This window comes from Bombus affinis, chromosome 8 (assembly GCF_024516045.1).
Source record: "Bombus affinis isolate iyBomAffi1 chromosome 8, iyBomAffi1.2, whole genome shotgun sequence".
Taxonomy (NCBI): domain Eukaryota; kingdom Metazoa; phylum Arthropoda; class Insecta; order Hymenoptera; family Apidae; genus Bombus; species Bombus affinis.
In genome coordinates this window covers 16,301,874-16,325,528 of record NC_066351.1, presented here as the reverse complement: position 1 = coordinate 16,325,528, position 23,655 = coordinate 16,301,874, and the positions used below count along the sequence as shown (strand labels likewise).

The window sequence follows — 23,655 nt, the reverse complement described above, 5'->3', positions numbered from 1 at the left end:
TTACTGATGCTTTTATAGAAATCATTAGTACGCAAATAGATGGAAAGGGAAGCAGAGATTTTTTTTATACGATTATCTCGTAGTTATATGATACAAAAAATCTGCTAGTCAAACTTTTCTTTTTCTTTTGAAGTTCTTATTGGATAATAAATAAATTAAATTTTTTAATAACAAGAAAATGACGAAATTTCGCTTTTCTTTATTTCATCTGTCCCGTTTTTTAATATCAAATCTAATGGTTTGCGACTATCGGGAAAGACATGTAAAAAATAAATAGAAAATGCGAACTTATTTTGCCGATTGTGACGACTCTACAGAATTTTCATCTTATCCATCGATTGGAAAAAAAAAAGAAGTCTGTTCGTACCGTCGATAAAAATTTTCCACTCTCGAATCAAATTAATCTCGATTAATGTTTGCTTTGTAATTTTTCCTTCGATCTCGTCCCGATAACACGTACTTTACTTTTACCTATTCTATCGCTGTATTTCCCATAATACCATGTCAAGTAAACGTAATTGTTTGTCCCTTATGATCACGACATTTATCAGTATCAATATTTCCTTATCGTTATTTTCCTATAAACGTTCTTAAGATCTTATTTTTATTTGAACGCTACAAATTGAGAACTCGATTCGTTCTTTTCGCATTTATACAACACAGCTTTTCTCATTGTTTAAACTGGTCGTAGACTAAAGGCCTCTTTCGTCGGAAACGGAAAGTGGAAAAACTAGCTTTGTTGTTTCACTTTTCGCTCTCTTCCTTTCCGCGGAACGGTGCTGCTTTTATCGATTATTCGACACTCCTCGCTTCGGTGGTCGTGCTCTACTTTAATATCGAATGTCCATTGAGAATTCTTTCTTTCTGTCAAATACCAATTACCAACAGCGTCGAGAACCTCACGACGTAATGCACACTTTATTTTTCCTTATGGTCGATTCATTTTTCAAACGTGTACCATGTGCGATGAGAGATCGTGAACCAAGAGAAGCGATCGTATTTCCTCATTTGATCGTTCCACAAAGAGAAAAATATTTTTGCTGGTCGCGATTGTACAATCGATACATCATGCCGAGAAAACAGGGATAGACAAGATTCGAGTGGTTCGATCGTTTGATCATCGTTTAATTTCACGTTACAGCGTAGGATTCTTTCTTAACGACTATTTATAAAATTACATTGTTCTTGGTGTTCGTCGGTTGATTATCAGAGGAGCGATCGTTGATCTGTTATTATACAAGACACGAGGTATACGCGAAATGGTGGCAGGTATGTATCATCGGACAAGGATACGAATCGAGAAAGAACGCGCGATTCTCGTAACGTTAACCGTAATTTGCTACAGCATTCGAACGATACGAGTCTTCGTATGTATATCGCTACGACCTTACAATGTTAACTTCGTTTAACGTTATAAAATTTATGAGAATCGAGACTACACGAACTTCCGTAACTTTTCTAAGAGGGAAGTTAAACAGCACGTAGCTAGAAACTAGGGATTAAAACGAGGTGCGAGTCGTACGAAGATTGTTCCGAGTATTTCTTGGACCGTGCGTTTGCTCGAAATTTTTCCCTTTCCAAGGAAAGGTGAGTTCGAGGAAAAAGAAAGACCATGTCCCCAGTAACTTGTTATATCTTTGCGCTAAGTTTTCGGTTTGGCAAAATGGTCCTTGAAAGGCTTTACTTTTGGTCGGGAGTGTTTCTTCTTTCGTTCTTTACAAAAATAAACGATACGCTTTTCCTTATGAGAGACGAAGAAGAGGCGTGAGATCAATCGTTCGAGGTACGAGTTAATCTTTTCCGATAAAGAAATCTTATCTGTAGAGAAACGTTGATTTTTTTCTAATTCTTTTCTATATTTTTTTCATAAACTTCGAGTATATCATTTCTTCTACGAAGATTAAAACGAAGGGAAAAGACGAGAGAAAGTTGGATCTGCGATCATCTTACTCTTATCGATTATCGCGTTACTTTCTAACCGGTCATCAAACCGAAGAAATCCATCGTTCGGACGACTAGATCGATTTACCACGATCGAGAACTTTTCAAATTCTTCGATACGCTAGAAATCAGGTACCGATTTCCAACGGCGATCACTTTGTTTCAGAATGTTCTTCCCGAGAATACGCGTCGGCGTTTATTTTTCCTGCGCAACAGATTGTTCAGGAGAAATTTACGACGTGGAATGTTCAGGACTCGCATCGATGTAGTCGATATCCGACGATGTTGCGGTGCTGGCGCGTCTTCCTTGCCTAGGGGATGCGTTTATGCGTGTCTTAACGCTGGTTGTAGAGACGCTCAGTCGGTTTCCGGTTCGATGTACCGGCTGTTGTTTCGTCCTATAATTATCAAATGAAAGTTGTCCTTCGAATAATTACAAATGTCAACACGGCGAAAGGAGCGTCGCTTAATTTTTCTCGAATAAGAGGAACAATTTTTCAGATTTCCAAGTTACGATTCTTGCAATTCTAAAAACAATGGGCAAGCAGCTTTTGTGTCGCGAAATTGAAAAGCATATCGGTTCGAGCTTTGTACACCAGGAAGCTTCGTTCCTTTCGCAGCTGGCTATGTTCCAAATGTATCGTAGAAAGCGAAATCGAAACTTTCGAGGTACAGGCAGGCATAGGCTGCTTTCGATCGATGGAATTCCTCCTATGTGGACTTTAAATTTGCAAAGATTGCCAGAAGCATCGATCGTTTATTCGGTAACATCGTACCCTGATTAGCTCGGTGACTAATTCAAAATGCATCATTCTCTTCATCGACGCATAGCGAAACTATAAAACTCGAGGCTATAAAAAAGCAGAATTTCGCAACGAATTATTCGCTGTTAGTCTTTCTTATCGTATTACGAAGCGAACGTGGAAAAGTAATGATATCTTTCCACCTAATCTCGCATTCTTTTCCATTTCAATCGATAAACGAAAATTAAACTCGTCCACGTGTACGTTAGAATTCATCTTTCTGCTACGCGATTATTTCTCTCCGCGGCTTATACGAGCCATCGTCTTCGATCGCAAAACCCCATTTATCCCTCTTATTAAATTCTCTCCTAACTACCTCAGAATTACCTCCATCCTTCGTCTCTTAGGAGAGTAAAAAGAAACGACAATCGCGACGGAGTAGAGCGGTAATTAGACGAGCGGCTTAACTCACTTCAGTCTCTCTTCGGCACCCTTCATGGCAGTGTTCAAATCTTCCTCCCACTGTTTCTCCTTCCTTTCCCTCTCCTGCCTCTCCATCTCGCGTTCCCGATTATACACTCGGTACTCTGGGATGAATGCCAATCGTCTGAAATCGACGCTCGGTCCGGCGCCTTCCGCGAGCCCGATCGCCGTGTCCTCGGGGAGATGATCGACTTTCAGGGATCTGTGCACCAAATGTCAGAAATCACAAGCACTCTGCTGGTCCGTTTGTCAACTGGAAAGTCAAGTCGTCAACGCGATCGAACGCTAAAGCTAAATGCGTTATTATAATATATCGGTCCGTTCTCGGTTCGCTCGAACTAAATGTTATCTCATTCGTTCGATCCCGTCCCAGCAACGATCATTGGGAAAAATACTTTGCTTCAGCGAGATCCAACTTGTTCGGATCCGTCCGATTATGAGTTTATCGTCAATCGGTTCAGATTTTTCGGAAACAGATTTTTTCACCATTGTCACGACGCATCGTGGTACAAACGGCGATTCTAGCTAATAAAGAATAATTCTTTGCTCGTTTCCTGTTACTTGATTTTTAATTTACTTAAACTTCTAAATCCTCATAGATTATTAAATGAAATATCATTTATCTACGAAAGAGATAGCATATTGCGTTTAATGTTTCTGCCTGTTTCGATAAATGACAATACGAATCATCCAGCGTATCGTGAATTTTGTACAGTAAAGTACGTACTGTGCGTAAGTTGGGAGCACAGCGCACAGGGGCAAGGTAACTGCTCTCTATCGCTCGCTATCGCGTCTTGTTATATATCGTTACGTATTGCTATGTATTATTTTATTCGTATACGTTACACTTTCGGCCAATACGCGTGTTTATTGGACCGCGCAATCGGACCGTGACCGGAAACCGGAAATCTGGCACTCACCGACACACGTGTGAACGCGTACGGTCAGTTATTTTTGACAAATTCGACACAGTTGTAAAGATAAGTAAGCATATTGGCCAAAAGCGACTAAAAAATAATTTTTTATCGCTTCGAATCGCTGTTTGGATTACCGCGCGTCGAACAACACTGGGAAAATCGCGGGTTGTAAATAAACGTAACGGTCGACGGTAAATGGAGAAACGCGTTCGCGCTACCGTTTCAGTTTCGGACCGGTTCGATCTCGCTTCGGTAAAATATTTTTGTTCGGGAATCGCTGCGTCGTATTGCTCGTAACGATACGATCGAAACCGTGGGATAATAATTAATTCGATCGAATGGAGAACGAGCCGATACGATAACGTGGATCGAATTTAAGAATACAGCGAATTACAATAGTAATTACAACCGGAGAAGAGATTTTAGAGTGAAACTGGAAATGGATTTGCGAACGATCGATGTGGTTATGAAGGATTATTATTTCGATTACCACTATCACTATCATTGGTAACGTTACTACGAGGCGTTAATACCGTTCTAATAGAGTTGCGCGAGAACCGTTGTTACCATTACCGAAATAAATATTATCGCGAGGGATCTGCTCTGAAAATGCTCGATTTCCAATAAAAAAAGACGAATATCGGAACGCGGTAACTTCTTGAAGTTAATTTCCTTTCAGCGAGGGGCATGATCGCGCGACATCGGCTAGAATCCGACGATCAACCTCTTCTTCTTCGCGATACGCTTACCTTTGTTTCGCCAGACGCTTCTTCTTCTTGTGCAACGGCTTCGTCTCGATGATCATCTCCTCCAGTTCGAACGTCGGATCGCAGTTCAGGTGATCTTTCGGCGGCGTGAACGACGGTTTGATCTGCTTGTTCAACACTTTGTCGAAGTCGAGTTCCCTCATCGCGTTCACTTGCTTCAGCTCCTTGAGCGTCGATACTCGCGCGCCTGGTGCCACGACTAACAGTCTGTTCATAAGCTCGCAGATCGCCGAGCTCCAGTCAACGGGTGTCGGTCTTTCTTTCTGAAGAACGTTCCTTTCGTTTCAACGTATGCGCATGTACTCGAATATTAACGTACAACGGAACAACGTTCCAAGTTTTTTCTTTGAATTTATTTCGAACGTATTCGTTTCCGCAAACGTGTTTGTTTTTAAAGCAATACGAATAGTTTCGATACTTTTAATCTGACAGACGTTTAATTCTTTCATGACGAGGCGATGTTTACGGAAAAGTGTCGAAAATACGATTTATTTCGCGTATGTATAAATTTTAGAAGAGAAGAACACCACGGGAAAATGATGTTTCGCGGTGTTAAAAAACGGATATTAAAAGACGAGGTAGAGAGAACGAAAGATTTAATCGGCAATTTTACCTGCAGGATTTGCAAAGCCTCTCTGTGTGTCGTAGTGGAGCAGAGAGGGTAAGGACGTTCTCCTGCGAGAGTTTCCCAAGCGAGAATTCCCAGGCTCCACCAGTCTACGGCAAAACCGTAGCCAAGAACGCCGTATTCCTCGCAGGAACACATGTAAATTTCCGGAGCTGTCTCGGAGTAACGTTCGAAGAAATATTATCCAAGTGACACGGAGATAACGACGATAGAAAGATGATTATGTTGGTCGTTCGTAGTTCATAGAGTTCGGCACGAATTATTTATCGTCGCGTTTTACTACGTTTGATTAACCGAATCGATTCATCGATCGGAATACGTATAATCGATTCATACCTATATACGGTTTTGTTCCCGACATCGACGTAGCCAATTCTCCATCCTCCAATACCGTTGCGATGTTGAAGTCCGTCACGTGCGCGTGTCCTAAGCAGAACAATAAACCTATAATCGCACCATGTACGTTTAACAGAGACCGGACAACCGAGCAACGTTCGATACAGCCTCGTGGCGCCATTACTTTGTCGTCTTTCTTTTCCCGGTCGATTTTACCATTCTCCTTTTTAGTCCTTCGAATTAGCCGAGCAATAATAGCACGAATTTGATTAATCGGCGAGCCGGTGATCGTTAGCGATCGTTCGTTATCTGTCGTATGACATCTGACGCGAACGATGCCATATGCGTGACTCGGACCAGCTTGGAGGGTCGAATATCTCGAAGCCTTTTACGCCTGGAATTATTACGTTACCCGAGTTTCGTGTTTTACCACCTACGAGAAGAAATATGAAGTTTCAGAGTAAACATGTGTAAAATATCGTTCAAAGCGTAGGAGACGGTCGAGACCGTTTTTTAACAGCCTATTTTTAACAGCCCGGCACACGAACGACACCTTTCTATTCGTTTCTCTTCCTTTCGTTCACTCCCATTCCTTCCTTTTCTCAAATTCCTCTTTCTTACCATCTTGCCAATTTCGAATTTACCTTTTATCTTTTTCCCTGTCTTAAACGTTAACGCGAACGATCGTACGTTACAATTAAGAATCGATTTGGTGGTTTTAGAAAATTAAAGAAATCGCTGAGAGGAACAGGCGAAGATGAATTTCGCGTTTACGCGAACGAACGAAACGCGATCTACGGAGAATTTTTAACAGCCTGGTTCACCGGCGCAGTCATTCATCGATGAAAGAGTTAAAAGGCAGCGGGATAACGCGCTTCGCGCGTAGAGCACGTTTTCACGAACAATAGGGGCGGGAATGGCGCGAGTGAGATGAAACGCGAGCCGGGTCGACAGCCGGCCCCGGTAATTTTAAATGATGCAGAAGCAATTCCGAGGCACAAACAGCTGTCGGATAAATGCAGCAGGAAATTAGGGTTACCCTTCTACGGTGAATACGAGTGTCCTTGGACCAGTCGTTTTCAACTCGACGCCATCGTACGCTTAGTTCTTCTGGCCTCACCTTTGAATAATAAATCTAGGTATGCCAACAACGAAGAAACGATCCCTTCAAACTTTCAAATACAATTTCTTTCGATCACGATAAAACGCATACGTTATTTAATATTTAATATTTAATACTAAATTATAGGCGAAGGATTCGCAGCTTTGAAAATTCTTTTACGGTATTTTTCGAGTGCCGGTTCGTGGCGAAAAGCTTAGGTAAGTGGGTAGATTCTCTTTTTCCGTTAACGTAGATTATTCTTAGATAGATAGATGCCTGAAAAACCGAGTCACAGGGTTGCTTCGTAATGGAGAAGAAAATTTGCCCGGTAAACGAGGAAACCTGCCGTGACAAAATTGAACTTCGTTAAATCGAATCGTCCGTCTTTCGAACCTTTACCGGGACGTGGGTAGTTGGGTTCTCGCGATAGTTCCAGAGCTGTTTTTCCCGCGCCGTACCGGATGGTCAAAGGGTGAAAGGTAAAATTTCAGAAGCGCATGGCCTCGGGGGTCGAATGGAAAGCGTAAAATTATTTACGAGCTGAGTCAGCCTGTCCGTGGTCGCGACTAATAGACAGAGAGAAAGAGGGAGAAAGAGAGGAAAATGACCGGATCTGCGGCCTGCTACGTCACCGGAATATAACGCGGTTCTCTATTGTAGGCGTTCTTTGACCTTTGCTGAGAAATCAGAAGCGGTTCTCCATCGTCGTGTCTCGCTCGGGAATCCAACGGGTTTCTAACGAAACTCGATGGACAAACGCCAACTGATCGAAGATCTATTCATCGATTGTTTAACTTTAGCGCATACGATATCGACGTTGTATCCGAAATTGAACAGACCCCGACGAGTTGTTCGGAGTTTCGAATAGCATCGGCGGATTGGTATTAACGGAACGACGATTTTAATTAGTTTCTTTGCTTTTGTACATCGTCTGTCTACCGAAAGGGGAATAAGCTACTGAACGTTCATTTAGACGTGAAATATATTTTGTTTGGTAACCACGAGGTTAAACGAACCTTCGTGCGAGCAACTTCTTTCCAGACTTTATTAGAATCCCGCGATCGTTTCCCTCTTTCACGAACCGCTTTTAAACTTTGATTTTCGAGTTTCATCCAACTCGTTCGACCCCCCTCTCTTTCCTTATCGTTTCAAAGAAGAAATATCGATCGACGGTTTAACAAAAAGATGAATTTTCGCGAAGGATCGGCGATTCGCCAACTTGGTGCAAAGAATCGTCATCGAATTTGAAAACCGCGTGATACTCGTCGAAGCAAGACGATAGAAGCTTGGTAATGCGATATTCTTCTTAAAATTATTTAGCGCTGTTGCATCGTTGTCGGAGAATCGAAGGTTTTAACGCGAAACGATCGCGATATTCGTTCCGTTATTTTATCATACGATTCATCGTTAAAGATACGTCAAAGTTGCCCCAAGTTCGAAAGAAATTCGTTCGGCGAAGCTTGGTCGCAGACTTTTCATTTCAAATCGCGCTCTTCCATCGAAGCTGAAATTCCAAAACACGACGAAACGCAATTCCGAATCATCGACGATAAATTAGTCGTCGAGTCGAACATTATCACGCGGCGTTATAGAGGTAAATGCTATTGATTTTTGTACCGCGGGTCGGTGCCATGTCGGTCGACGACGAAATATCAAAACACAGAGGCTGGTTCTTTCACTCAGCGTGGAATATCACGGATTTATGTTTCCATTGAAATCATCGCACGAAAGGGTGTTTGTTGCGATCGAAGAACTTCGAGGTGAGTCAACTAACAAGGTGCTTTGTGTTTATCTGTAACATCTCCGAGACGAAGCCATAGGTATTGTCTAAAATCCGAATCATCTTCAACGTCGCTTTTAAGGGCAAATATCATTCGGATTTCAATATGTAAGTTCTAAGCTTCGTCTTTATTCCACAGTAATTTGTCAGCCTTAGCATGTTTCAAGGATGCTCGTAGAAAACGCTGTAATTGGGGAAAAGAATGCTGTAGTAGAGAATTTAAGAATGGAATTTTCCCCTTCTAAATAGTCGTTAATAATGCTAGAAGATGGTCGCCTCTGTAGAAGAAAATTTAAGTACCAATAAACATTAGGTAATCGTTCCTCGACTTTCGTTTATCTCGTCCATTTTAAAGGAATGACCTTTTTAAACGAGTTTTCTTTGCAACTAAGAGGCGACGTATACAGGCACGTTTTCTATAGCTACGTTTTTCTTCCACGTGAATTTCTCTAAATTCGACGAAAATTCAGCCGCGGAATCGTGTTCGCGATTTACTTCGATCGAACATACGGATTGTTCGAACGATGCATTTGTCATCGATGAACGTGGAAATTAAGCGTAAACGGTTCGGTTGACGAGCAAACGAAGCGTACGTTCGCTTACGATGCTGCGACTTGATTTACGGAATTTCGAATACCGATCGTCAGCGTTTTAGGTAACTCGACGTTGAATATATTCAACGAACGCGTGGCGTTAAATGTCGCTAATTAAAAAGAAGCACGGTGCCGCGTTTCGAGCGTAGCAAATTCTTTTCGCTTAATCCGTCCTTCTTCCCTTTCTTTTCGATGGCATTTATTTGAAAAGAGAGTGGCTATGTTTCCGCGTTTACCGCTTGTAATTGCCGCGTTTTGCCCCTTTATTTCGCTTTTCGCTTCGTACGAAACGTAACTTGTATCCCGTTCGAGGGACGTGGCAGTCTTAAGGCAAATTTACGCTCTTTTCTGGGCTTTTGGATGGATCTTCCAGGATCCAGGAAATGTTCATCCTGGTTATCGCTCGCGTGTCTTTATTCGAAATCGTTCGACGATTTTCGCTCTCGAGGAGTTTCAAAAATTAAACGCAAATGCAACGAAAAAGAGAAGAGAGCCAGGAATCGTTGTTTGGCTCTGTTTTGCAGTTATACGTTCTTGTCTTTGAACAAAGGCGCGGAACGAACGCGGCGTATACGCTCGGATATCCGAGTGTCGACATTTTCGTCGCAAGCCCGGCGATCGTAAGTAAATCTAGCGGTCTTAATAGCGAGTAGATCGATGGAGTTGATCCCGTGTGATTCGTGTAATTGTTTGCCTTTTATCGTTCGTCGACGCGACGAATTCGTTTCGCAAAGCGTATTCCGACGATGATGAAACACCGTCCGTAGTTGTATACGCGGAAGCTTCTAAGGATATTGGACACCTCGGTGAACGACAAAGTCATTCGAGTGGTCGATCATCTAATTATTTCGAGCGACAAATTGGATCGTCGGACGGGCCATTTTCCACTACGCTAATATACAAAGTTTGCCGGCGCCGACGCTGTTTACCGTTGTAAGCTCTTAACTTTCTCGCTATCGAGTTCTATCCCTGTTCTTATCTATTCTTTCTTCTTTCTTCTTTCTTCTGGAAATGAACGGTGTCCCTAGTTTTCTTATACTTTTCATTAGTACGTGTTAGAGAAACTTGCACGTACCGAAGCTTTGCTTTACCGAAACGAATACCGAGAACAATGGAAAGACGAACAAACGGAGATAATACCGCAAAGTCTTGTCCAGACTGGAAATAAAGATTAGAGGTATTTTAAAAAATTACGCGACAGATCTCGAGTCGAGTACATAATTTCGTTGGTACGATCGCGAATTTATATTTCAACGACGTAATAAAACGAACGTAAATAAAACGTTATCTTTCTTCGTTTATGTCGGTTTCGTGCTCGCGATCATTAGGAGAGTTAAGGAATACCAACGATACATCCTAATTTTCGATTACGTGCTAAATTCTTTAGTCTCTTGATATCGTATATCCCGCGTTGCGCAATAATTCCTCGTCGGTTAATAGCCCGTGGACACGTTAAATCGGTAGAAAGCCCGTTGGTCGCGGTTTAAGTACGTATCGGGGAATTTGCACACAGAGCAACGTATTTGTAGTCTGTAGAAGTAGAACGAGCATAACGTAATTCGTGTTATCTCGGGAACGTGATTTGATCGGTTTGCGGGCGTGGCCGTCGTTTTAACAATAAACCCTACGTCAGTCGATAATACGATAGTTTCGGAATTCCGTGTAATTTACCCGGTGAACGACCAACATTCGCTATCGACTTGATCGGAAAGAAAAGAATGGACTTTTGCGTGCTTGAAATCGATTAAATTCGGTCACGACTCGCTTCGATTCGATCTGGGTGGTTCAAGGTTCAACGCAGATGCGAATATTGTACGTACGTATTACGGCTCGAGTAATTAATAAACTTTGCCCTTGCGTGTATAGCGTTCGCTCGCACCTTTCAATTTTATTAAAAAAATCGAGGAACGTTGGAAGTTTTGAGTGGTCCTAATTCGGTGACCTAGGTAGAATTACAGCACTCTGTGAAATTTCCCTTAAAAGCGATCGACGTCCTATTAAACTGTTCCCGGGTTGCCGGCAATTTTTAAATTGTCCGTTGTTAAAAGGGGATTAAAGCGTGGAAACGATATCGTTCCTATTTTACAAATTGCCGCGATTCCTGCGAAGAAGGAGGGAAGCGAGATAGTCGGCCTCTCGACGAGATTTTTCTCTCGAAAATCGACGTTGACTCGGTTCGTTGGTTCCTGCGTTCAACGTTTCTCGCGACTCTACGCGAGATTCTCTCTTTCAAGAAGCGAAAGATCCCGCAGCGAATTGCTGAATTATTTGGCGCGGCCAACGGCAGGTGTACGGAACAGAGAGGCGATCCGTCGGTTCGTCGAGATTCGTGCAAAGGAAACCTGGTACCCGGCTACGTCTTTTATACGACGGCTGCCACGTACCTTCTTCGTCCAACAGAATGTTATCGGGTTTTATGTCGCGATGTACGATTTTGTGACTCTGCAAATAATCGAGGGCCAGAGCGATCTCGGCAACGAAAAGCACTATGCTTTGCTCGGAGAAGACGACCTCTTGCTGGATGTGATACCTGAGATCGCCGCCAAGCAGTAAATCCGAGACCATGAACAAGTCTTCCTCGTCTGCAACAGAGAAAAGAGCGAGTTTCCTCTTTCATCTTCCTTTTTACGCCAATTAACGTTTATCGGAGCGATTATTCGTGACAGATTTTTTTTTAGCCCGATTGTCGTCTACGTAAGAGATGATATAATCGACGAGGGGAAAATTCAATCTCGATAAAACGACACGACGAAAGAAACTCGGAGACCTCCATAAATTATCCTCTTAATCGGTCGTACTTGCCTCCTCTTAACCGTGATTTTCTGGTTAATAGCGGAATTTCGTGGTTAATAGCGGAAGCAAGGAAAACAAGCGCGAAACAAGCGGAAAGATCGTCGATCGAGTTAGTTCGCCTAATGCGGTTAGTACCACCGTTCGCCGTGAGAAAATCGATATCAACGATAGAAGGACGTTCGCGGTATTCGAGAGACGGATAGACGATCGGCTTACCTTGAAAGCTGAACCACAGGTTCACCAAACAGGGGTGTTCCAGCTGCGAGAGGATCTCCACTTCTCGCGCGACATTCTTCAACGCACCCCGCATCGCGCACTCACCCTTGTGCACGTACTTCATCGCGTACATGTTTCCAGTACGATCTCGTTTCTGCACTATGCACACCTATTAAGGAATAATTAATTGCCCGTTGCCGGATGAGCGGTGAATTACGAGGCCGCTTCCGGCCGATCGTTGCGTTAGACGATAAAGCGCGCGTTAATTGCGATAGGGTGGATATTTTTAGGAGAGAGAGAAGCGACATCAACGGAGGGTGGAAATTTTGTTGCAGTTGAAAACGAATTACGACGACGTTTCTTTCTTCTCGCGGGCGAAATATCGCGGTCGATAGGGAAACACGGAAGTAGGTGCAGTTTGCAATGCCGATTCATCGTAACGCGATTCGATGACAAACGTATCGTGGTACATGGTGGATCTAAGTGACGATAAATTATGAGAGGAAGAGACGTTTACAGGCAGTTGCGCCACGACTCTATTTATCTAAATCTGTCGGAGACGATTGATTCGTGTAACGCGTTATCATCCATGATTTCTCGTTCGAAGAACGAATTTACTTATCCAAACTTGCGATTCGGTCGGCAGAGGTTCGTTCGCATAATCGAGCGTTAATCGAAATTTTTCTCCGACAAATGGAATTCAGATGAATAGAATTTTACTGTATAATTGGCATGGATATAAGATAGCCTGGGTGGAGGGGAACAGCGTTATCTCGTCCGCGGATCAAGTGCATTGTATTTTTCCAGCGATCGGGTTCGATTTACGCGTGTACGCACAGGTATAACATTTTTAACGAAAATTTATTCGCATCGAAACATTTTCGTTTGGCAAATTTCAGCGTGAAAATTTCAATACGTACATTGAAATTTAAACGGTCGAATTTCAAATAACGATACAAGTTGAACGATGTATATTAATCCGATATGAGCTCGGTAACCGATGCAGGTATCAACGCGGTGTTATTATCCGGTGTTGTTACCTCTGCGTTAATTCGATTATTCGACGGAATGATTTCGGAATTACGGATGGTCCGTGAACAAACACGGATTCTTTCGCGATTCGGAAGAAAAGGAACGAACCCGTCGTGCTAGAGGCGTGCCGATAACTTTAGTCGGAGCTATGTTCGTCTCTCGTACCTTTCCGAAGCTTCCTTTCCCGATGGCTCGTAGGATCTGAAAGTGATCGAAGTTCACTGAAACGAGAAACGGCATAGAATTAATAATAAAAGACCACCGTATCCTGTGCTCGAAGAAAAAGGAACGAACAAAACGGTTTCACGAAATCTCGTTTCATCGATAGAACCGGCGAATCGTATCGAACGTTTACAACGTACGTAGAGCGTCGTAGTACAAAGCGATGTTGTTCACAAAGGACCGATCGAGCGAAAAGTTGCGCACACGCGCACCGGAACTTGCGGTGGCTGTGTAAACTAGGCGAAAAACCGTCACAGGAAGTTTATAGTCGTTGACGTAGCGACCAGGCGGTTCTCCTCCTAAAATCGCGTCGGCGTATCCTGTCATCTGTCGTTTCCCGGCTAAATATCCGGTGACGGGAGAAATTTGAACGACTTTCAACGTTCTGCGTCGTCGACACGCCAACGATCGAATGCCTGAATGCTAAGCAGATCGTCGACATCCGACGTACCAGACGCGATTAGCGTATCGCTTTTGATGGCAAAACGACTTTCTTCGTTTTCCTAGTTCCGTTAATTAGATCCGCGGAGGCAGTCGTCTTTGAAAATTCGTTCACAGTGATTTTAAAAGCCACCCGTCAAGAAGCTTAAAACGCAAGCGGTGGTTTTAATAAAACTGTTCTTTAACGGGGCTGTTTCGTGTTAAACTCGCGAATCTAGCGTGATTTCTTTTTTTTAATTTCACTAATTAAAACACAAAGACAAAGTCTATTTTCCGACATTTCTATCACTCTCCGGAGACCTTGCTCCCAGAGCAAGTTGCCTTTTTCGCTCACATCTTGCCCGTGTGTGCGTGTCACACGACTGCGTGGTTTCCGTTCGTTGCGAAGCGTGGCAAGCGCGACGATATAACGGTTATTACGAATATCAAATCGAACGAAGGAGAGATTTCTCGACGTACGGCGATCCACCGGCAAAGTTTAACGATTTAATCCAAATCAATTTGATCGAACGTAACAGTTTCGTTAACTCTCTGCCCTGGCGGAATCGGAATCGGAAACGTCGATCGAAAACGATATCGCGAATTCTGCAAGTAGTATCTCGATAAATATTCGACTTTTATCCGTTACGTTGGCGATTTTTCGCTCCGTAGTTAACGATAAACTCACGTTCGACGGAAAAACGTTAAAGACTTACCTTCTTCGCCAGGAGTAGGCTCGTTCCGTGTCGACTGGTTGGCACCCATTTTTGCCCCTCAGTGGATCTGGATACGTGACGCGAGTGCCGGTGGCCTGTGTAACGTGTAGCCGGATACTTTGATCGGGCCGAGAAAAGACATCCACTTAGAATTCTCATGCTTCCACCCACTCACGGCTCGGTTATTCATTTGATCGAACGTCTTCTTTTTTCCACCGTCGATTTCTTGTCTTTATTCGCTCCTCCGCCTCTGCCACCGCCCCCTTGTCGTCGTTTCGTTGCCCCAACCACTTAATCTTGTTTCCTTTTCTTCGTATTCCCTCCAGCCTACTGTCTCCCTGTTATTAGATCTCTAGCCCGAAGGTCGTTTCTCTCCGTCGAGATTCTTTCGTTGCTCTTAACTCGTCACCTTGTTTCTTCCACTCGGCTTTCACGGCTTTCACTCCCCCGCACAGGGCTGTTTACTTTTTTTTCACTATCGTTGCGCTTTTCCTTCGATTCGATATCGTCGCTTTTCGACGTTCGCCTTTTGTTCCTTCCCGCTCTCCTCTTCTCCTCGAGTTCGTCGGATACTGCCACGTCGCTGGAATACGTCACCGCTTTGACGACCCTTTCAACGTCGCTTCTCAAACTTCCTATCCCGTTACCTGTCTCTCCCGGTTCGTCGTCGCTTTACGTCCAATTTCGCCGAGTTTAGACACTTTGCGAAACTTCTTGCTCGATTTTCGAACCCTACTTCCCTCGCTTTCGCGCCCTTCCACTGCCTCCGCTTTGATTCGTCTGTCACCGTTTCGTCCTCGTCCCTTCTAATACGTCTTTCGACCCTTTTATCGCTAACTGCCTCCACTTAGGGCTTTCCGTTCAAGATTTCGCAATTTCTGGTTGGTGGTCTCGACGGGATTTGTCGAGAAATCGCGCAGATCTTGGGCGATCGATCGACCGATCCAAGCGATAAAGGCCGTGGCGTTAATTATTGCCGCGCCGATTCGTGGATTAATCAACGGTGACCTGCCGTTAATTCACCGAATAACAAGCGACGGAAGCGCGACGGCTGTTCCGTGATGACGGTCGATGGCTCGTGTGGATGATGGCCTGCAAGCGCGTAGACATTTATCGGTGGGAATGATTCCGTAGAAACCGGTTAATCGGCCAAGTAATCGGTAATTTGCGGATTCGCAGAATGAAAATCGCGAATCGTTCGAATTATAGTTCCCCGGGACTTTTTCGCCAATTACAGCCTGCTTTTTCGTAACGACCGACGAATAAAGCGTGCGATCGCGAGAAAAGACGATCGTGCTTAAAAGCAACGAGAATTCGGGAGCTGAATTTCGTTTATTACGACCCTTTGATGCTTGGAAAATAAGCGAACGAATCATGCTGCTTCGAGAGAAATCCCCTGCGAGTAAAGGATCGCGAAATCTCGTAATACGGACAAAATTTTACAAACAACGAGAATTTTCCGCCTTTCTGGCGGTTGAAACGCGCTGCTTTTGGAAAATCTCATTGATTCGCGTCGTTTTTATCGCGGTATAGTGGACGAACGAACGAGACGAATATCCTTGGTTATGTTTTAGGTAGAAGCTGGCACAATTTTTCCGAATTTTCTAGTAAAAAGAAGAAGCATCGTAAACGCGATTACTCGGTTCGATCGGAACGAAAGGGACGAACGGGACGAAAGGACGAGTATATATAATTTGCATACTCCCTTAATTTTCGTTTGACAAACTACTGTTTCTTCTCTTCTTTGTGTCTCGTGGCAGCGAAACAACAGACTAGCGGAAGTTCCGTGTATCATGAAATTCAAAGGGAGATTTCCAAGGGCATAGGGGAAAGTTCCCTAACTCGGATCCCATCCTAAATTGGATCACAGTCTTTGTTCGCATAGAAATTGTCGGCCAACGTTTCTTAGCACAAAGTTACAGTTTACATGTTGTTTAGTAACAGTATCGAAACGAAACGCTCGAGATAATAGATAGTACCTTTGATACGACGAATGCTTTGTTCCGACATCGGCTGACGCAGTTCTGCCACTGATTCGCAGAAGCTGTAACTTTCGACTCGTACGTAACTTTCCCCTACCGCAAAAATCATCCCTTTCTCGTATCCTTTTAACGTTTTTTTGTTGCCCTTCTTCTCCTTCGATTCAACGGAAGAATCGCAGCATCTTTGTGCTAATTATTTCTTTCTCGCCGAGAAAACGATCCAAGTATCCTCGCTTTGGTCGATCGAAATTTTTGATAATTGGCCAATTATCGAAAACTTTGATTTCCAGTCGATTTACCCCGTCGCTTACGCCGTTTTCTTCTTCGACTTTTCGTATATTTCCCTCTGCTTTTCTATTCCAGGGTCCAATTATTCTGCCAATTTTGATGGAACTGATCTAAGGGCGTCGCTAAATACACGAAGAAAAGAAGATCTCCGTTGAATCATCGATTTATACGACGATTTTCGACAGCAACGTTTACAACTTCGAGCAATCTATTCCTTTAGGAAGAAATCGATGTAACCACGAAACACCGTCACGGTTTCCGACGTTATGACACGTCGAATCGATGCAATTCCTTTCGTCCTTTCGTTCCACAACGAGTTTGTTCCTTTCGTGCTTCAGATTCGTTGTTCATTGTTCCGGCAAATAAAAATTTATTGACCACGGTATATTACGGTCCTTCGACATGCGACGCGCATGTACGTTATTCTTTTTCTCTTTCATCGTTTCCTCGACGGCGAAACGTGTCTCCTCGAGATCGTAATAAACCGGAGATTGATGGAACGGGGGAAAAGCACCAACGTTATGATTTCTTATCGCGAACTTTTCTTCGGACGACCACCGTGTTTCGTAGATCTTGTCGTTGGACGATGTCGAACGAGTCCTTTTACTCGACAAGACGTTTCACGACACGAGACCCGCGTAACGTTTCGCGTATGAATAGAACGGACATTCGCAAAAATTTTGAAAATATAATCTTTCGAACGAAGGAAATCTACCGCGAATCGCACGTGAAAGCGATCGAGCTATATTTTTCTTGAATTACATATAAGCACGATGCACGTACTCTTTTCTTCGTAAAGACTTTGTTTCTTCATAAAACTCGCGTTCTCTGATCAATTGCCGCGTTATTTCTGGCACAGGATTATTACGAGCGTCGACGAAATGTCCGACGGCTCGATAATTTACAGGATATCGCGGAACGTAAACGGCAGTTGTCAATTCACGATCGTCCTAGTTTTACCCTTTGTCCCGCCTGTTTCCGATATATTCCGCGAGCAAGTTGCGGTACGAAGACAGACCAACGTGAAAACGCGTGTAACCGTCCATGCCGTTCTATTATCTAATTAAACGCTCTGGTTGTTTACGGTTGATCGATAAATGCATGTGATCGTGATTTGACGAGATACAGGCAATTAATATCGAAGCTATCGGAGCTATTTAATTCGTCACGGAAATTTTTTAGTATATAACAGATCGTTGGTAAAATACGCATGGATACGGGTTTGTTTCAATTACGTATTTTCTACATGCACGTCGACTTTTTCCTGATTCGAAGAGATACCGGCGTTGATCTAATCGACCGACGATCAACGACCCTCTCTCGTGGTGTCTCGTAAAAAACTTCGACGCTATCTTCGCGCGGCTATCTAAACGCGTTCTTGCGAAGCAACATTTTCTCGCTACCCTTCGCATTCTCGCGAATCAGAAGCAAAGGAAAACGAACAGAGGGCGAAAGAGGCAGCCGAAGGAAGCGCGTGTCGTAAGCGGGACGAACGAATCTCGCGGCACCGGAAGCGCAGACTGGCAATTTGTTCGTACGGCTAACGAACGCGACGTTGGTCGTGCTAATGCCGACGATCGCGTACCGTGCTCGGTGCATATCGTTCGAAAAGCGACCTCAAGACAAACAGACGGCGAAAAAAGAGGGTTAGGTCTGACCCCGTTTCCAAGTTACAGTCACTTTCGAGCTTCGCCGGGCTCGGAAGCCAGCAAAATCAATTTCATCTCGCGAAGCGCGGTACTCGTCTTTTCGAATTTTCGTAGTTTTCGTCCTCCTCTTTCTAAAAATAGCCGTACAAATACCGAGAAACGATCGTAGCCTGGAAGCATAGTTAAACAAAGAATGGCACCACATAGTTACGTACTATTTTCTCTTTTCTGTAATTTACCCTTCTAACCGACTACCGTCTGTACTCGCGGTTTTCACCCACGATCCGAGAATCCTGTGACAACGTTTTCAGGCGAATCTTTTTCTTTTTCGACGTTCGTCCTCTCAGAGTAATAGGTATATCGTTTTATTCCCGATCTGGTCACCGATTCGTTGTTATTTAATGCGATCGTTACTGCCTCGATCGCGTTATTTATAACGGTTATCGTTCCGCGTTTCCAATTGCACGCGATCGTTCTATTCTTTCGAAATGTCGAATATTACTCGCAATTATCGCGTTTCGTTCCATCAGCGGAGTAATTAATTTATTTTCGTTCGTCCACTCGCAATACAGTACGGAATTATTAGTATTATTAGGACTATTAGTACGCGATATAGAATGGAATTTTTTTCTAGCTCGTACACCTTCTCGAACGGGCGAGATTTTTGAAAATCCTGCACGTCGAAAACATCGTGGCCGACGTGGAAAAAAGAAATTGTTGCCGATTCGTTTTTATTTCGCGGTGTCTAGATTTTCTGTTTTTTCCGCTTTCCTTCTTTTCGCATGGTTGCGCGTTCGTGCGTGTCCCTTTTTATGCGACGAATGCGAGATATACGTTCGTTCGAACCTTTTTTCCTACGTGCTGCTATTAAAGCAACGACGGTTATTTACGTTCATACCGACGTAAAATCTCCGACTCGTATACGTCTTTCTTTTCTTTCTTCGACCGGTCTTCGTGCCGTTCCTCGTTTTATCGCGCGATACAAAAAGAACCAAGATGCTCTTTAATGCCATTGAACGGTTAACTCGTCTCATTCCCTGGAAAATACGTTAGCGAGTATTTTTTATGAAGTATCGCGCGAACCTCGTTTCGCCGCTAATATCCTTTCCCTTTGCATCCACCTGGATGCGCCATGATACGCCAAATACGGAACGATGTTACGTCGTAAACGAGACAACGCGTAATAACGCGATGTAATAATGAAAACATAATGAAAACATTCGAATAGCGCGTAATTATCTGCGCGATAATATTATGATAATATCGTGTAAATATATTGGCGAGGAACGACGGGACGATATCGATCGGTCAAGTTCGACAAGGAAGAAGGGAATCGATACGAACGTGGATCGATCCTGTTTTCTCAGCAAGTTGTTGCTAAACGAACCGTTCGGCGAACGTAAATTTAAGACGATAGGAAACGCGAAAACACAAAATGAAAGAATTTTCGATACCTGAATCGCAACGTTGTCGAGTTTGTTCGAGACGCGACGGAATGATCGAGCGGAATGATTCAACCGGCGAATAGAATGGCGATAGAAACGACACGTATCCACGAGCTAAAATGCTCCGATTCCGATCGAATAGATTTGCTAAAACAAATACATCTAATCGGATTCCATGGATAATCGACCGCCCTCGATCACCTAACTCGCGCAACGTTGATTCGAACTTTGATCGCGCGATTCTCGCATCAACTTTTGAACTTGATTCGTTATCGACGCGTATTCGTTCGATCGACTATCTATCTTTCCTTACGACTTTCGTCCGAACCACGTTACGAACATCAACGGCATTCGTTTCTGCCAGCAGCATGCCCGAATTCTATGATCGAAGCGAAACAGAAGACAAATGGAAATAACGTTCACTCACTGATTCGTTTACGACTTCTTAATCGTGAGAAACAGATTCACCGACATCTTCCTGCGGAAGAACTTTTTTTTCCGTAGCAAAGAGGCATCCGAGACAGCTGCCGAGGCTGACTCGAACGAAACGAGCAACCGGAAGAACGATGTCAGCGATGGCGAGCACAAGACGACTTTTGCGGCTGATTCTTCGTGGCAGCGTAGAAAATCGCGCGCTGACGATCGAGCGTGGTTGCTTGGCGAGAAGGTCGCGCGCGATCGATCATCGTAGACAAGCAGGGACCCGAACTACGACGACGACGACGAGAGGGATCGACGCAACGATCGATGGTGGAACCGCGCGTAAAAAAATCGCAAAGGTGCGTAAAATCGTGACGGTGGCGATCGCGGTCGCGGTCGCGGTCGCGGTCGCGGTCGCCGCACGAGTGTCGATGTTCCTAGACGGTTCAAGGGAACGACGCTCGAGTACGCGAATCTACTGCGGCGTCTGCGCCGAGACGCCGCCTTCGTGGCTGCGTTTCGCGCGTGCTGTGCGTGTTTCGGCGGCGCGGTACGGCGCGTCCTCTCGCGCGTATCATCTCCGTATAGTCGTGGTATCGTAGATAGAATTCGTGGGTAATTGATCGATGGAAATTGGTGGAAATTGTCGTGTGCACGGGAACATTGAAAGGGTGATTTGGCGAGATTGTTCAATGGGTCCTTTGATGTATCGCGAGAAATATAACGAGGAATACCGAGAGGGAGAGAGCTACAGACTCTTCGGCAAGAGTAGATCATAGTTTTATATAGACGATAGCCTATATAAGGTTCGGCTTTGTTCGATGAAAAACGGGGTCTTTTGCGAGTGAGAGATAACGATTTCTGCTTGTCGATAACGATTCCTTCGTGGATTCAGGTATTCCCTCGTTACGGGGTCACCTTTCCGTCTTTTTAAACGAATCTATATGTTTCTGCTTGGCGGACTTGATAGATGAGTCCAAAGACCCATCGGCCTCAGCTCCGCGATGGATATTAATAGCCAGAAAAACATTGGAATTCATGTTTCACGTTTAATGCGAATTTCTCTCGGTTCTTTTCTTAGTGATAGCGCCGATGAAAGAGATGTAGCGAAGTCTCGAATTAAGCAAACAGCGGCGTCGATAGACTTTGGAACGTGCCGATTTCGATGCAACGTTCTTCGTTCGTTGAATAAGGTCGGGGCTCGGGTATGGATTATCGGCCGTGTATATCGTGCCTCATTTTCTCATCGCCGATCGTAGCTAAATTTCTAGCCAACTCGAAGTTGCCACTCCCAGATTTCTGTGATGTACGTTTTCGTTCGAACAGGCGTTCTTCTTCCTGCTTTCACCTGTCCTTTTGTTCATTTTGTTTCCGTCTTCTTATCTCTCCGCTCTTTTTATTCGTGCATTCGCTAAAACCTCATGTCGGTGCTTCGGCGAGACGCGATGCTTTTCATTCCTGAAATTGCCACCGCTAATAGATCGGGTTCCGTATCTGGCAATTCTGGCACCGTAGGATTTCGTGCTCGCAGCTACGTTGTAGAAGAAAGAAAATCTCGGCAACGTCCACTATAAATCAGGAAATAGGATACAGGAACGATTTTAAAGGAAACGTAAAGGCGAATGGTAGATCGCGAGTCGGTTGGACGGCATAGGCCAGCTATCGGCATCTCGCTATTCGCAAAAATCAAAAACGTAGGAACTAAAGTTTGATCTAAAGTGCCAAACGGTGGCCACCTCGTCCTTTTATAAATTTGAACGAGCGACGCTTAACTCGGAATAGCACCTGGTTGCCGGTAAGTGCTCCGTACTACTTTTACGCTCGAGTCGATATATAATTCTTCGATAAGCTAAAGTAACGTAGTGGTAAGTCCTTAAGGATTTTACGCGCTAACCTACTTGTAAGATGTGCAATAGTTATTGCGCGTGTTATCGCCTCCTTAGTGTTAAAAGGATAATCGATAAATAATTAATACGATATAAAGCTGTATGTTGGAAAGTTTAGGTTCTCGGATACTCGCGAGTCCGACGTGTATAAAGAAAATGGTAAAATACTGCTGCGGCCCTGAGCGTCGTTGCATCAATTGGTAGCACCGCTGCATTAATTCACAGCTATATACTTCCTTTGGCCTCTTTCGTGAGACTTCGATCATATTCCCTCCATCGAGCGCGCTAACTCGCAGAAATATCCATTGAGAATGAGAGTGACTGAAAAATTGAATAGAACCGAAAATAAAGTAACGCCGAAGATCGCTATAAATCCAAATAACCGAATAAGAATTCGAAACGCGTAGCGGCAAGACGTCGGTCTTAATAACTCTCGAGGTCGGATAACTCACCGAAGAATCGAACTCTCTTACCGGACCCTATTCTTCCTTCGATCCCATCTGCATCCTCGAAATCGAACCGAGGGTGAACTACGTACGATGGAACGACGCGGCTCTTTCGTTCGGTTTTCATCGGACTGTTCCGTTTCAAACGCGACGGCGACGATTATTCGTCGCTTTTATTTCAATGTCATAAACGATCGAAACGAATCTCTCTCGTTTTCCAGTCGCGATATATCATTCGCGTACGTTTTAACCTGACGCAGCGTAACGTTCGAGGTTCGCCTATCTGGACAGGAAAAGAGAGCAAGATACCGATGAAAAAAAAAAAAAAAAGAAAATTCTGGCCGTTAATAAACGACAAAAAGTAATTTTACCTTCGACCTTATCTCTCAGAGTGTGAAATATTCGATATTCAAGTTGAACGCTAATCCGAGTTCAGGCTTTTTTTCATCATTATCTTTAATATCAGCGTCGTCGCTAAGGCTATATATTCTCCTGTCATAAAGTAAAATATTTTCTTTCGATAATAAGGAAAAGCCTGGATAAAAGCGCAACCGTATATCATTGTTCGTTCCGTGGTCGGGAGAAGGAGTTGTCAAGACGCTGAAAGCCGTAACAACGCCCATATTTTTCTCTCGTTATCACAGCGGCTATTGTCTCGTCCGGAGATCTCGCTACTTGGTTTTTCGCTTTCTCGTACGACGTGGAAAAGACGATGGAAACTTGAGCGACGTTGGAGCGGTGTTGAGATCAGCCAGGCGTTTCCACGCCACGATAAACAGCATCTAAGAAACAACGACGTGGTTCGCTTCTGTTCGGTTTCGTCGAAACGGGGAATCTGGTCAAAGGTATC

At 44.0% G+C, this 23,655-nt stretch overlaps 1 protein-coding gene across 3 annotated transcripts; it reads right to left on the bottom strand.

Annotated features, from left to right (window-relative positions):
* Nucleotides 1-1,104: 1,104 nt before the first annotated feature.
* Nucleotides 1,105-23,502, bottom strand: LOC126919754 (serine/threonine-protein kinase 32A). Of its 3 annotated transcripts, XM_050729335.1 has the most exons (11): nt 20,481-23,502; nt 15,337-15,781; nt 14,690-15,272; nt 13,497-13,552; nt 12,300-12,468; nt 11,675-11,872; nt 5,816-5,905; nt 5,465-5,631; nt 4,834-5,114; nt 3,157-3,369; nt 1,105-2,339 (listed from the first exon to the last, which is right to left on the bottom strand). In XM_050729335.1, the coding sequence occupies exons 3-11, from the start codon at nt 14,736-14,738 to the stop codon at nt 2,174-2,176; spliced, it is 1,389 nt and encodes a 462-aa protein (XP_050585292.1). In that variant the 5' UTR covers nt 14,739-15,272; nt 15,337-15,781; nt 20,481-23,502; the 3' UTR covers nt 1,105-2,173. The 3 variants fall into 3 exon arrangements, with proteins under 3 accessions (XP_050585292.1, XP_050585291.1, XP_050585293.1); XM_050729334.1 differs by having other exon boundaries at nt 14,690-15,781; XM_050729336.1 differs by lacking the exon at nt 15,337-15,781.
* Nucleotides 23,503-23,655: the final 153 nt, after the last annotated feature.